The sequence below is a fragment of the Priapulus caudatus genome, unplaced genomic scaffold, assembly GCF_000485595.1.
Source record: "Priapulus caudatus unplaced genomic scaffold, Priapulus_caudatus-5.0.1 Scaffold1256, whole genome shotgun sequence".
NCBI classification, from domain to species: Eukaryota; Metazoa; Priapulida; class Priapulimorpha; order Priapulimorphida; family Priapulidae; genus Priapulus; species Priapulus caudatus.
The window spans coordinates 73288-87449 of NW_014578317.1; the positions used below are offsets into that span (position 1 = coordinate 73288).

General features: G+C 42.2%; 1 protein-coding gene across 1 annotated transcript in view; it reads right to left on the reverse strand.

The window, feature by feature from the left end:
* Positions 1–13081, reverse strand: part of LOC106815995 (dnaJ homolog subfamily B member 11-like) — a 22957-nt gene extending 9876 nt beyond the window's left edge. The window contains exons 1-5 of the mRNA XM_014820526.1: positions 12989–13081; positions 9400–9556; positions 9043–9134; positions 8810–8930; positions 8389–8531 (exon numbers count right to left, since the gene is read on the reverse strand). Coding sequence (XP_014676012.1) covers positions 8389–8531; positions 8810–8930; positions 9043–9134; positions 9400–9556; positions 12989–13077 — 602 coding nt within the window. The 5' untranslated portion in view covers positions 13078–13081. The remainder of the gene's footprint in view (positions 1–8388; positions 8532–8809; positions 8931–9042; positions 9135–9399; positions 9557–12988) is intronic.
* Between the last annotated feature and the right edge of the window lie 1081 nt (positions 13082–14162).

Here is a 14162-nt window from a genome sequence, read left to right on the forward strand (position 1 = left end):
GGTTAGGGTAAGCGGTTAGAATATAGCGGTTAGTGTTAGGCAAGGCCCGACACTAACCCTTTTATTTTCAGTGGCCCGATCGGGCCAGCCAAAATCATTGATTTTCAATTTTTCGGTGGCCCGACAATGCAAATCTTGGTGGCCGAAAAAAAAACAAAGAAAACATTTAAATCTTTATGTCATCTCGTATTGTATATTATTTGAAATTGGGCGTCTTGATGCACGTTGCACAAGTCGATATTAAACAACCCCACACATGGCACACACTGAATTGATGATTGCAAGGCATACATTTGAATATCCTCCACGGCACTCAATTTTCACCAGAATCTATGATACCATTTTTCTACTTCACTCATTATTTATCCTAAACACGGGCGTGCACATTGCTATCGATCAGTTCAGACGATTTCACAGAAGATTCAAGTCACAGAGCATGCAAACTATATAAAACAAGTAACTGTAATAAAACAACAACACTTGGCTTTTCATGCTTAAAATAAAACATATTACATTTAATCTCTATGAAAAGTTAAAATGTCTGGCAGAGCTTTAGAAACTGCTAAAAATAAAATATTGCAGATTTTAATAAGATAAAGTAGAACATACTTATATTCAACAACGTAGCCTGGGTAGCATGCATTTAAAAAAGAAAAAGCAACCATGGTCTAAGACTAAGTTCAATATTTCGTGCTTAAGAAGAGAACAGTAGCCTCTAGGTCTAGGGTTATTTTTCAAGCTATTTTTAGGTTATAATTGCGCCTACATAAAAGTTTCATGGTTTCAATCACCATTAGAATATTTTTTAAAATGTTTAAAACTAACGATACAGTATGATTACAAAAGACGGTGGCGCCACTCAAAACGCGACGATCTGAGAAGTGTGCGGCAAAAACCACTTTCCACAAGGGCTACAGACGAGGGTATTCTTATTTATTCATTTAAAAGCAAAAGGATTGTATCTTTACTATTAAATTGGAGATTCTTCTGTGCTGTGTTGTGTCATGTGTGTATGTGTCTCGCTTTACTGTTCCGCAAACGCTCAACGGATCCTCTTCGCAATTGGTACGAACCATTATTAGAGATCATGACACGTTGCATGGGCTATTTTTTTTTTCAGTTTCATTAATTAATTAATTAATTAATTAATTAATTAATGTCCAAACTTGGTACGAACATTCTAGAGATCATGACACGTTGCATGGGCTATTTTTTTTTCAGTTTCATTAATTAATATTAATCATTTCATTATTAATTAAAATAGTGGGAAATTTTTGACGGACGCGCTGTGAACACGAAAACACAATGAACAATGTAAAAAACAATGTATAACAAAAGCGCCTCATTAAGTCGCCCATCTATTCTAACCACGAGAAATGTTATACATTGTTTTTACATTGTTTCTTAAATCGAGTCAAACTCACACACACACACAGACAGAAAATCCCCAATTTATAGATGGTAGTATAATATGCCAAGGTAACGGTAGCGCCTACGGTTATTTGTTAGAAAACTCGAGATTTTGCTTTACGCGCTGATTTTTTAACCTCCCTAATGCCACGAAAAAGAAAAGCATCACTCACACGGCGAGATAAGCATCGACAAGATAACGCCCGAAAGAAAGTAGCCCGCTCTCAAGAAACTCCTGATGTCGCATTTCCTTATAAACAAGTCAACACTTTCCACACGGCAAAATTTTTTTTATACAAGTGCCCAGCTATAGAACTCCTGATGTCGCAGGTAGATTTTCAACCGTAACGCTAAAACGTACAACGTTCAGATCTGACCTCTATAATAATCTACTTACAGCCATTTCTTATTTTTTTAGTTAGTGTGGTGTGTGTGTGTGTGTGGTGTGTGTGTGTGTGGTGTTGTGTGTGTGTGTTGTGTGGTGTCCTATGTGTGCGTGTAGTTATGGTTTGGTGTATGCTTGTATGTGTCTGTGCTTATGTGAGTGCGCGCTGTGTATGTGCTGTATGTTTATGCGTGTGCGTGTCGTGTGTGTGTGTGTGTGTGTGTGTGTGTGTGTGTTGTGTGTGCTACGCTGTGTGTGTGTGTGTGTCGAATGTGTGTGTGTGTTTTATGCGACCGCAGCGCGGCTGTGTCGATCTGTGTGTCTGTCGGCATGGCGTGCTGTCTGTGTATTGTAACAGATTAGAATTCTGACCACTAACGGGAATGGACTAGTATCTTATAACGACATATAGTATTCAGTTATAATATGGATAAATATTGCGCCTAAAATTGAATACTCGATTTCGTTAAATAGCATTCATAGTATAAATATAATTGCACTTTTAGTGATTACGCCCTCGGTCATTTACTGGCAAAAATAAAAATGCAAATTACGCAACTTTTCAGGGTTGCGCACCGGTCGCGGCCATGTCATTGGCGCCGTTCAATTTCGGAGCGTTGATGTGTAAAATTAATTAAGCTATCTGTCGTACAAATACATGTGGGTGGTATTAGACCATTTGTTATACAGTAAGTACAGTTGTATGCCAGTAAATCCTAGAGGCTACTGTTACCTTCAAAGAAGACAGAGAAATGCATAAGTAAACTACAAAAGCACTAAATATTACATCGAAACACTGGCAGTTTCGCTTCGCGATCCGAAACAGTGCAGCACCAGTGCAGCTAGCTGCAATCAGGCGTGACCAGACGTCCCGTATTTCTGCCCATGTGTCCCGCGTCCCGTTACCGACCTTCCCGGGACGCCATGTGTGCTCCGCGTATTTTTAACATTTCTGAACAAAATAGCATCAAACAAGAGGCCGCAACAGCGTCTGGGCTCACTTCTGACAGTCTGTTGTTATCAATCTATAAAGCTTAAATTTCACGCTCGTGCGTAGTACCAATTTGTTAGGCGCAGATATGCCCAGACACGCAGTTGCCGTTACTCATCATTGTTTAGGACATGCACTATCGCAGATGGAGGGTAGGGGCTCGGGGTGGGGGAGGGGTGGGTGAGGGTTGGGGGACCAGGGGCGGGGGGAGGCGGTGGGCGGGGGGAAGCGAGGGGGAGGGGTGGAGGGAGGGGGCTGCTATTAGCACAAAGCAGTTCACTCCCTTTGTTAACAGTCAACAAATTCCATGTTTACCCTCCTTTTGAGGGTCAAAAGGTTATCCGACACTTACTCTTCGGCATGTCAGCAGAAGGGAACATTTCATGGTCCTTTCAATAAAGCCATAAAAATGCTATAGTCACGCTGAACAAAAAAGTTTTTCAATCGCTTTGTCAGACCATGTCCTCAGAAAATGTATAAAAATCTGCTGTGCCCATTGACCTTTACCTGCTGACCTCCAATTTCGGCACAGTGATGGCCATTTCCTTACCATCGATTTGCTATACACCGACTATCACGAGCCTGGTCGAGCCCCGTCTCTCTAGATTATGTGCCCGCAATGATGCATTTCTTCCCTTATACTTAAGTTAGGACGTCGAATGTTTCCCCCTTCTTTTACACTCTTGACCTTTGGACCTTTGTCCCCCAGCTTCGACATCCCCAAACGTTCGTTTTTGACGATCCCCCCGCCCGTCCCGAATATCTGTGACCGGTACGTTCGAGCGGTTAAGATTTGTGCCCCAACTTTGACGCCGGAGGACGACGCCACGGACGGATCGGCGACAGACGGACGATCAAGCGAATTCTACAGCTGCATTCTGACTATGGTCAGATCGAGCTAAAAGGAAGAATATTTCATCAATTTTTTTTTATTTATGACAATTGTTTGCTTCGAAACTCTCATCTCGCTCGCCGTCATTTTACTTATAGCACTCCACGTTACAATGCAGAAGCGTATCTTGTCTGAGCATTTGTCTGGTATCGCCTTGATACAATGTAACCACATGTATGCTTTACTGCTTGCAAATTATGCTATGGCCTGCCGCTCCGCTCAGATTTTCGACCTCTGGGCTAGACTGGCTTCGCGGGCCGACTGTTCGTCGCAGGACGTGGTGTGTACATTGTCGATTATTTTCAGAGCGTGAGGCCCTTGGATACCAGTCTAACACAATAATGTGTTGTTGCAGCGAGATAAACGTCGCCCGTGTATGCCGCCGGGTAGAATGCTGCATGTGGTACGTGTTGCCCTCGCTTCGCGGAATTGCTCGCTCTCTTTGAATGAGATTAAGCACGTAAGAAACAAATTATTTTTTTCACATAGACAACTTTGAAAGTTTTAGTGAGCCCCATCGGGCCACCAAATTTTAACTTTTGAAATTTATAGGTGAGCCCCACATCAGTTTGTGGCCCGACTGGCGCCACCGAGCAGGCCACCGCTAGTGTCCTGAGCCTTGGTTAGGTTAGGGTAACTTCTGTAGTACAAGTTCGTACCTTCGTGTTACATATCAGGGGCCGTGTACACGGGGGGGGGGTCCAGGGGGTCCGGACCCCCCCTGCTCGCGCCAGAAAGATATCTGAGGGCGGTCCTAATTTCAAAAAAAATTCTGGGGGCACGGGTCGTATCGCAGTATGGTTACGGTTAGACCCCCCCTGGTCTATTCCTGTATCACACCTGCAGTTTATGTCCTCGGGTACAATTATCTGTAGTATCCTGTTACGACAACGACCCCTTGGCTTGAGCATACATCCCACTTACCGGCACTTAGTAGTTCCGTAGTACTAGTTAGTGACTAGTACGCTCAGTAGTGTGATAGTTACTGCCCTACTGGTCCCTATTGTAAAACGCCCTCAAATGGACGGTACAGATGATACAATAAGTTATTGCCAAACAATATTGATTAGGATACCCAATAATACATCCCTGCCAAACACGTGCACTAAATAGGCATGCAAAATGCGAAACAAACAATTAACAGAAATTGTCCCCGGCGAAAGAGCATGTTTTCGATTTCAACAACATTGCTCACGCGTAGTTAAGGATGAGCATTATGGCGATGGCTAAAATGAAAGGAACAGCTGGCTAGCATGTATACGCTATTTCAGCCATAGACATCTGTCCTATCTAATAATACGTTAGTTAGTATTTCTATGATTTTCAGGCACCACTATCCACTTCTCTATTCCACTTCTTACGTATACTACTGCTATACCACTATATAATGCCGAATTTTAGGGGAAAATTTAGAACCTGCTAATTAACAATAAGCATTACTATCACTCAAGTATATTAAGAAGGCGTTATATCCGTTACCCGGAAAAAGTGCCCGTCGTAAATAGCAGGTATATATCCTATACCCATAAAAATAAATTATTATTAATACCCTATACACATATCTATATAGCGCGCGGCACTTACTTGATATTTGATGGTGAACTCACATACCTGCACATGCGAACACGCACACGCGTAACTACACACTCGCCGCACCCGCGCACGCCGTGCGGTGCACAGCACTCACGCACGCCACACAACACACACACATACACACACCACACACACACACACACACACACACACACCACACACACACAACTACACACACACCACACACACACGTGCACACACACACGCGCGCGGCCGCACACGCACACACACTGCACACCACCACACAAACACACACACACACACACAACACACACAACCACACACCACACACCAACACACACACCACACACACCTGGCGCCACAGCGTTCTTAATTAAAGTTAGAAGCGCAACAGAAGGATAAAATCCTCAGTGCCATAATAAAAGCAAAGCGTTCATAGGCGAGACTGCATGCTAGCAGGGGTCTGGGGCATGCACACACACACACACACACACATCACACACACACACACACACACACACACACACCACACACACACACACAACACACCATCACAGCACACACACACACACACACACACACACACACACCACACCACACAACACACACACACACAACACACACACACACTACACACACACCACACACACACACACACACACAACACACCCTGCTGACACTCTGAACACACACACACACACACACCACACACACCACAACACACACAACACACACAACACACACACACACACACACACACACACACACACACACACACACACACACACACACACTCACACACACACACACACACACACACACATGGTCGTTTCGTCCGCGAGTCCTGGTAGATTCTGGGTGGGAGACGTAACTTCCCGAGGAGAACTTCGGCCACGCCCGAACCTAGTATACGATCACGGATAGAGGGCAAGACGGTGGAGAAGAAGGCAAAAACGTTACAGTAGCGACAGCGGGGGAGGGTGTGGGAGGTGGCGTGTCCCCCCTCCCACACGAGGGAGCTTTTGCAATTTTTACACTAAAATGGAGCGATTTGGTGCATACCCGAGGTGAAATTCTTGCAAATTTTCAAATAAAAAAAACAAGGAAAAAAACACATTCAGTAAAAATGTCTTCGACTATGGTAATGTAATTTGCATAAATATGAATAATAGGAATAAAGAATGTAAACGAAATGCTAAGAGGAGCAAGTACATGAAACATTTTCAGAGAAATAACTGCCATCTTCACAGTGTCACTTTGTTGTTGTTGGGGGGGGGGCACAATAATAAAAAAAAATTGTTGGTAGGGCTTAACGAGGGTGCGAAGCCACGATCAGACAGGGCGAATTCATTGGCTTCATACCATGATAAAAAAAAAGCATGCTTAATTTTCATTTGGAGGTTCAGAAGCCCCCCCAAATATAATGTATATTTCCTCTCTATGCCTCCGGGGGAGGGGGATAAAAGTCTTTGTTTAGACAACTTTCTGCAAATTAAGAAAGACACATCAACACATCAATCAATCCTAAAAAAAAAAAACATCAATTACCATTTCTTGCATTTAATTTAATATGTTGCATTGTACATTGGTCACCAGCTTGTAACCATGAGGCTTGATTGCGGAAACAAGATCATCCAGCTCTTTTTTTCTACGCCCCTTTTCCTGAGTAGTCTGAAGTGACAAATGCACAGCATCTGCTATGTTTGATGGCCGGCGAACCCCCCTGGTTTTTTTTTGCTCGGGGGAGAGGGGCGGGGGGTTCGTGCGAACCCCCCGAACCCCCCCTGGCTACGGGCCTGGCCCTGGAGACCTTGAGGCTTTCAACCACTGTGCCAAGTCCTGGGTGCTGCAGTGGCTAGGCCGAGTGTAGTGCAGTGTATGACCCGAGAAGACGAAGAAGAAGAAGAAGAAGCAGAAGAAAAAGCATAGCGGGGAACCCAGGGCGTGATGCTATGAGAAAATTGAATACTCTAGATTGGATTTTACCAAGCACACATGCTGTGGGCCCGCCCGGCTCCACTTTGAACGTATAAGAACGGCCGAAGAAAATTCTCTTGGCAGTCAACGGACCCTACGGTGACCGACGAACGAGCGACATCTACCTATAATGTAAGCATATAGCAGGGAACACAGAGCGTGATGCTGCGAGCAAAATAGAATATTATAGATAGGATTTTACCAAGCACACCGCTTCTCGGGCCGTCGGTTCCTAGATCATTAAAATGGTCGCGATGCACGTGTTGTGTATTTTATTGCGTTTAAATTTTTTTGTAGACATTCTGATAGATTACCGCTGCGGGCAGAGTTCGCCATCCTTACCTTGAGCGATTATCTCTCGTCTCCGTATTCCATTTACGGTTGTGAATTTTGGCATGCAGATGGCAGCACTTAAATGGACCGAGTATTCAACCACAGTTCTATAAATCTTTATGATTGGTGCGGGAGGGATTACACAACAGATGTACGTCCAGGTTAATGTATTGTGGTTTCAGAGCCGTAGTGGCCGCCACGGCAGCACGGCACTGCCGTGGCACTATTTTGAAAAAAAAAATTCTGGAATGTGTATCTAATATGACAATGTGCCTATTCAAATTCAAACTTCAAAACATATAGATGTACATAGTGAAAGTAAAAATGCAGATTGAAAATAGGCTTATTTTTCATAATTATGTACTGATAGTATTAGTCCGGCAGAAAAGATGGCTTTTTTGCTTGAACCTTGCAATTGGGTATATAGTTTTTTTTATTGCTCTAAAAGTTTGCCTTCATATCAATTGAACGTTTGAATTTTGACACATATCCCCTCCCATATATATGTACTATTACAGTATTATGTAGGTTAAGAATTTCCCTCAATACATGGCTTACGTGATACCGCATGGTGTATATAACATCTTCATTATGGTTAACAACTTACGCTCTAAAATTAGATATATGATCTCATTTTTATACTTAAAATTAGAAGTCAGATTAATGTTTTTTAAATTATTTACCATTACGGCACAGATACCTGTCTAGAAGTTTTTGAGCATAATGTTAGCCTAGAGTAGAAACTGTTTCTCTCTGTCCATATTGCATGTACGTACGCCGTACAAACACAGAAATCGTCACTGCGCAACTTAGTAACATAAAAAATGACTACGAGAGTGGGCTTACGTAACAGCGGGACATTCATCGCACACTTCCCTCTGGGTCATTTGGAACCTGCCTGGACCCATTTGGATCGTCTGCATCTCCTGCCGACAGTTGCACCTTCGCGTGCCGCGTGTCTGCCTGAAAACTGGCTTGTGTCGAGCCACCTGGAAGGTACCCACAAAGAGAACATGTCAGACACCAGCTCCCATCATTGTACTTAATGATAGACAGTGACTTAATTGTAACATTTCAGTAATTGCAAGCCCCCCCCCCACACACACACCGTTGAATCTATGTTAAACTTGCTGACTGTACATGTTTCACCGTGTTTAAAAATCGTCCTCCTGTTAGACACAACAAATGTATGTGTAATGCAGGCTGCAATCGCAACTCGCTCTGAGTGAGAGTTGTTTATTCGGCCAAGCTGCTACACTATCTGTACCTCAACAAAATCGCCATTGTACAACTCTTCTAGGGTGACCTCAAGGTTCATTTTTATGGTTGCACCTCTGGGCACATCATGTTCATCTGGCCGACCACCTTGGAAGAAATCTCCAAAGAAACTAGAAAAATTAAAGAACACATTCATAATTTATGCATCTATTGGTCATTATATTTACATGTATATTTTATAAGTCAAAATTTCGAATTCTAAAAACGTCAGAATGTAGATACCTGGAAAATGGGTCATGACGCCCCACACCATCCTTTAGACCTTCTTCACCATGTTTGTCATAGATTTTGCGTTTCTCAGCATCCGATAAAACCTGGAACATCACACAAGACGAATACCTTTTTAATAATTATAAGTTGAGGAAATTGTGAACCATGTACAAATTTCATTAGATAAATCATTAGTGTTATTGACGGTACAAATTTGTATAATTATACAGGATGACTTGATTATGACAACCAGAAAAATATAGCTCACAGATAACTTTAGCAATAATTGAATTGAAAATACTATTTAAATAATCTCTTCTTGATAATATTATAATATTATTATTAAACAACTTTTACATATTAAGCTACCTCATACGCTGCTCCCAAGTCTTGAAATTTTTCAGTTGCTAAGTCATCACCAAGATTCTTGTCTGGATGCAGAGATTTTGCCAGATTTCTGTAAGCTTTTTTTATTTGGTTAACATTGGCATTTTTGGGCACCCCTAAAATTCGATAAAAATCTCTCCTGGAAAAGAAAAATTTCACAGAATAAGTTACATCAATATATAATCTAGCCTGTATAACTCATGAGCCCCTCCCAGGGGTTTTAGGGAATAAGGGAACAGGAGCATTAACTTTCAGGGAACAAGGGAAATATTGGCGAATTATTTTCAGAGACAAGGAAACTGCCGATTAGATTTTTGGGAACAAGGGAACTCTGATTTTCCATCTTTGTGATTTTTTTCAGCCAGCGCAAGCTAGCAGTAGGGCGAGATTCCTCTGACCAATGCCCACGCCGACGGCGGACCCAGCTGGAATCTCGGACTAGGGCGATAGGTGCATTGTTAACACCGGCAGCGTTGAACGTCTTAAGTTTAGCTTCTTTGTTTCGATCTGTCATTCCGTATTGAAATTCCCTCCCTTCCTCTTTAGTAAATAAAAAATTTGATGCTTTTTCTGCTGCAATGTACAGTGTTGATCTGTTTATTTGATCAAATTTCTGTCTTCGATATAATCCCTTGGATTTTGAAGACTAGTTATATTTATGAGGTTATCAGGGTTCTCCAAGCTTTTAAATTATAGCATGGGGGTGCTACTCACTGCTAGGGGGGTCCGGGGGCATGCCCCCCAGAAAATTCAAAATAATTAATGGAATAAAAATACCAAAATGTAGGGATGAACTTGCTGGTTTGCTGGTTCCAAATCGAGTTCACCTCTCATAAATAAATATAAAAAAATTTGTCACCATTGACAATGGCAGGAGTGGTCGGTAAGTGTACAGTATACTCTACCTAGTGTTAGACTGGGTTACCTGCCCCGTAATAATGCCGTTGGATATTAATTCACGATTTAATTCACGATTAAGATTTCTTGATGAGCTAGAAAACACTCGGATCTGAAGTATGAAAATGAACATTATTGTGCCAGCTAGCCTACACCAGTTGGTTGGGATTGATTGTCAGTTCAGATGCAAAATATTTAAAGCAAAAGGTTATACACCATAAATTAATTTTGGTACTATAACACGCGTATATAAGATAGCCGAGTCAGTTTAGAGTTAGTGTTAGAGTTAAGGATAGGGATAGGGTGACCGTCGTACCCGTAGCATCGAGACCAACGTGTATTAATTGTTTGAACTTCTTGTGTATACACCAGCATGGCGGCTATGATATTTAGCATGGCGGGTGCATTTTAGGATGGCAGGGCTCGACGATAGCCTGGTGGGCCGCCAGGCTATAAGTGCCCTTGGAGAACCCTGGTTATGTCTGAGGTTATGCGGCAATGCTCGGAAACCAAGTCAACAGTGTAATTTGAAAACGTTTCTTCAACTAGCTAGATAGTAACTATAGACTAGTAACTATAGCCCACGTGCAGTTGCCGCAGGCCTGCGGCTTGCGCCTGCGGCCACTGTACGCGGGCTAGTATAGCTAGATATAGCTAGTTTTCTCGGCGTGTACTGTAAAAACTGGATCTCTAAATGTTGTAACTGAATCCCCCGTGACACGAATGACCACGTAGGCCTACACAGAGCCCTGTACCTGTGCCATTGAGAGCGCACCGCACGATAGAAACGACAGACATCGAGTTAGAGACCAATTCAATGGGAATACGAATGATAGTACTACTACTACTACTAGGGTAGCTCTAGTAGTAGTAGCTATAGCCCACGTACAGTTGCCACTGGCGGCAAAGTTCTGTACGCGGGCTATAGTTACTAGAGCTACTAGTACTACTAATAGTACTACTACTAGGGTTACTGTAGATACAATAATGTAACCCAAACCCAGGATAGGGTTACAACGCGAGTCTATGGTTTTCTGTGGAGGAACCCCTGAGTGAATCACTCAGGGCGGTTTGCTGGTGCGTTTTCAGAGACTAGAACTTCCAAACTGGGTTTATTCTAAACACGAACCTTTCTCCGCTATCCTGGAACTTACTATGTATCACAATACTCTGTATTAAACTAATATCACCTGTTACAAAAATTCGAAGTGACGAGCGGTGGATATATTGAGCGCCATTTCTGTTGACCTGTGACGTACGCATTCCCAATGCGCATAGCGATCGGCAAACGCAGCGCCCTCCGATTGGTCGGTGAATCCGCTCTTCAAACCGAAGTACGTCACAGGTAAACAGAAATGGCGCTCAATATATCCGCCGCTCGTCACTTTAAATTTTTGTAACAGGTAATTATATTAGTTTGATACAGAGTATTGTGATACATAGTAAGTTCCAGGATAGCGGAGAAAGGTTCGTGTTTAGAATAAACCCAGTTTGGAAGTTCTAGTCTCTGAAAACGCACCAGCAAACCGCCCTGAGTGATTCACTCAGGGGTTCCTCCACACAAAAGGATAGGGACGCTTTGTAACCCTACTCTTGTTGGGTTACATTATTGTAGGTAAGACAGGAGTAAGATAATATAGAATTCTATATTATCTTAGTATTCTTACTCCTGGTACTAGTGCTGAGAGGGTCTATGCCCCCCGGGGTACTGCCGGAACGTACCCTGGGTACGGTCTGGTATACCGGAACGTACCCTGGTACTATCTAATATGCCGAACCGTACCTTTGTCTACTCCACTAACGAGTCTAGGGAGTCGCCTACGCCTACTCCCTATTAAACCCGAACCCGAACCCTAACCCTAATCCTAACCCTAACCATATCAAATAGTGACCAGGGTACGTTCCGGTATACCGGACCATACCCAGGGTACGTTCCGGCAGTACCCTGGGGGATATAGACCCTTTCAGCAGTAGTAGTCAGCTAGTAGCGCAGAAGGGTCGTCTGTCGTAACACGTACTACAGATATGTCCCCGAGGTAGTTTAGGTTGTTTAGTATTATGTTTATATTTTTTATATGCCCCCGTATGTTTAGGGTTTATGGTTTAGCGGTTAGAGTTAGGGTTAGGGTTAGGGTTAGGATTAGGGTAGTGTAGGGCAAGGCCGACACTAACTTATTTTTTTCTAGTGGCCCGATCGGGCCACCAAAATGCATTGATTTTCAATTTTTGGTGGCCCGAAAATGGAAATCTGGTGGCCGAAAACCCAAACAAGAAACATTATAAATCTTCTATTTTCAATCTCGCTATTCGTATATTATTTGACCAAATTGGGCCCCCGCCTCTGATGCACTTGCACAACTCTCTTAGCAACCAACCCCCACACAATTGGCCACACACTCGACATTGATGAATTGAGGCATACACATTTGAATTAATACATTCCACGGCAATCAAATTTTCACACGGCAGAATCTTGCATACCATTTTCTACTTTCCGTCATTATTTTATCTAACACCNAGTACTAGTAGTAGTACTAGTACTAGTAGTAGTAGTAGTAGTAGGCTAGTAGTACTGCCTACTGGTCCCTATTGTAAACGCCCTCAAATGGACGGTACAGATGTTACCAATAAGTTATTGCCAAACAATATGATTAGGTACCCCAATAATACATACCCTGCCAAACACTGCACTAATAGCATGCAAAATGCGAACAATAATACAGAAATTGTCCCCGGCGAAGACATGTTCGATTTCAACAACATTGCCACGCGTATTAAGGTGCATTATGGGATTGGTAAAATGAAAAGAACAGCGGTAGCAGTAACGCTATTTCAGCCATAGACATCCTATCCAATAATACGTTAGTTAGATTTCTATGATTTCAGCACCACTATCCACTTCTATATCCACTTCTATATACTACTCTATACCACTATATAAATGCGAATTTGAGGGAAAATTAGAACCTGTATTAAAATACAGATTACTATCACTCAAGTATATAGAAGCGTATCCGTTACCGGAAAAAGTGCGTAATAGCAGGGTATAGGCCTATATCCTACTATATCCTAATATCCTACTAATAATATATACCTATATCCCTATATATATATATATATACCTATAATATATACCTATATCCTACTAATAATAATAATTATACCTATACACATTATAATCTATATAGGGGGCCTATACTTGATATTTGATGGTAAACTCACATATGCACATGCGAACACGCACACGCGTACATACACACTCGCGCACCCGCGCACGCGTGCGTGCACACACGCACGCACGCACGCACACACACACACACACACACACACACACACACACACACACACACACACACACACNGAAACCCAGTGAGGGTTGAACGGTTCAACCTCGTTGTTTTAAAATTAGACGCAAGTTTTTGCGCAGAACTAATTAATCTCAAACTCCAAAGAAACTAAACGAAACCATTCTACTGCCACACCAATATATTCAAACACATCCGCTTTATTTCACAATAATAACGTACGATATACAAAGAAATCGATATTTCCAAACCGGAATGTGAATTACATAATCAATAACTGCCATTATGAGCAAAGTTAAGACTCGATCACAGCTCCCGTACATATGCATATAATTTTATATATATATATATATATATATATTTATATATTCAAGAGTAGATAACTGGAGAAGAGTATGACACCGTTTTAACAGCGTTTTGCATAGTTTTCTACTTGAAAATATTCTATCAATATGTGAATAAATACATTCAAACTTTACCTTATTAATGTTATCGGCTATGATTCTCCCGTAATCATATGACACCACCAATTTACCTGAAAAT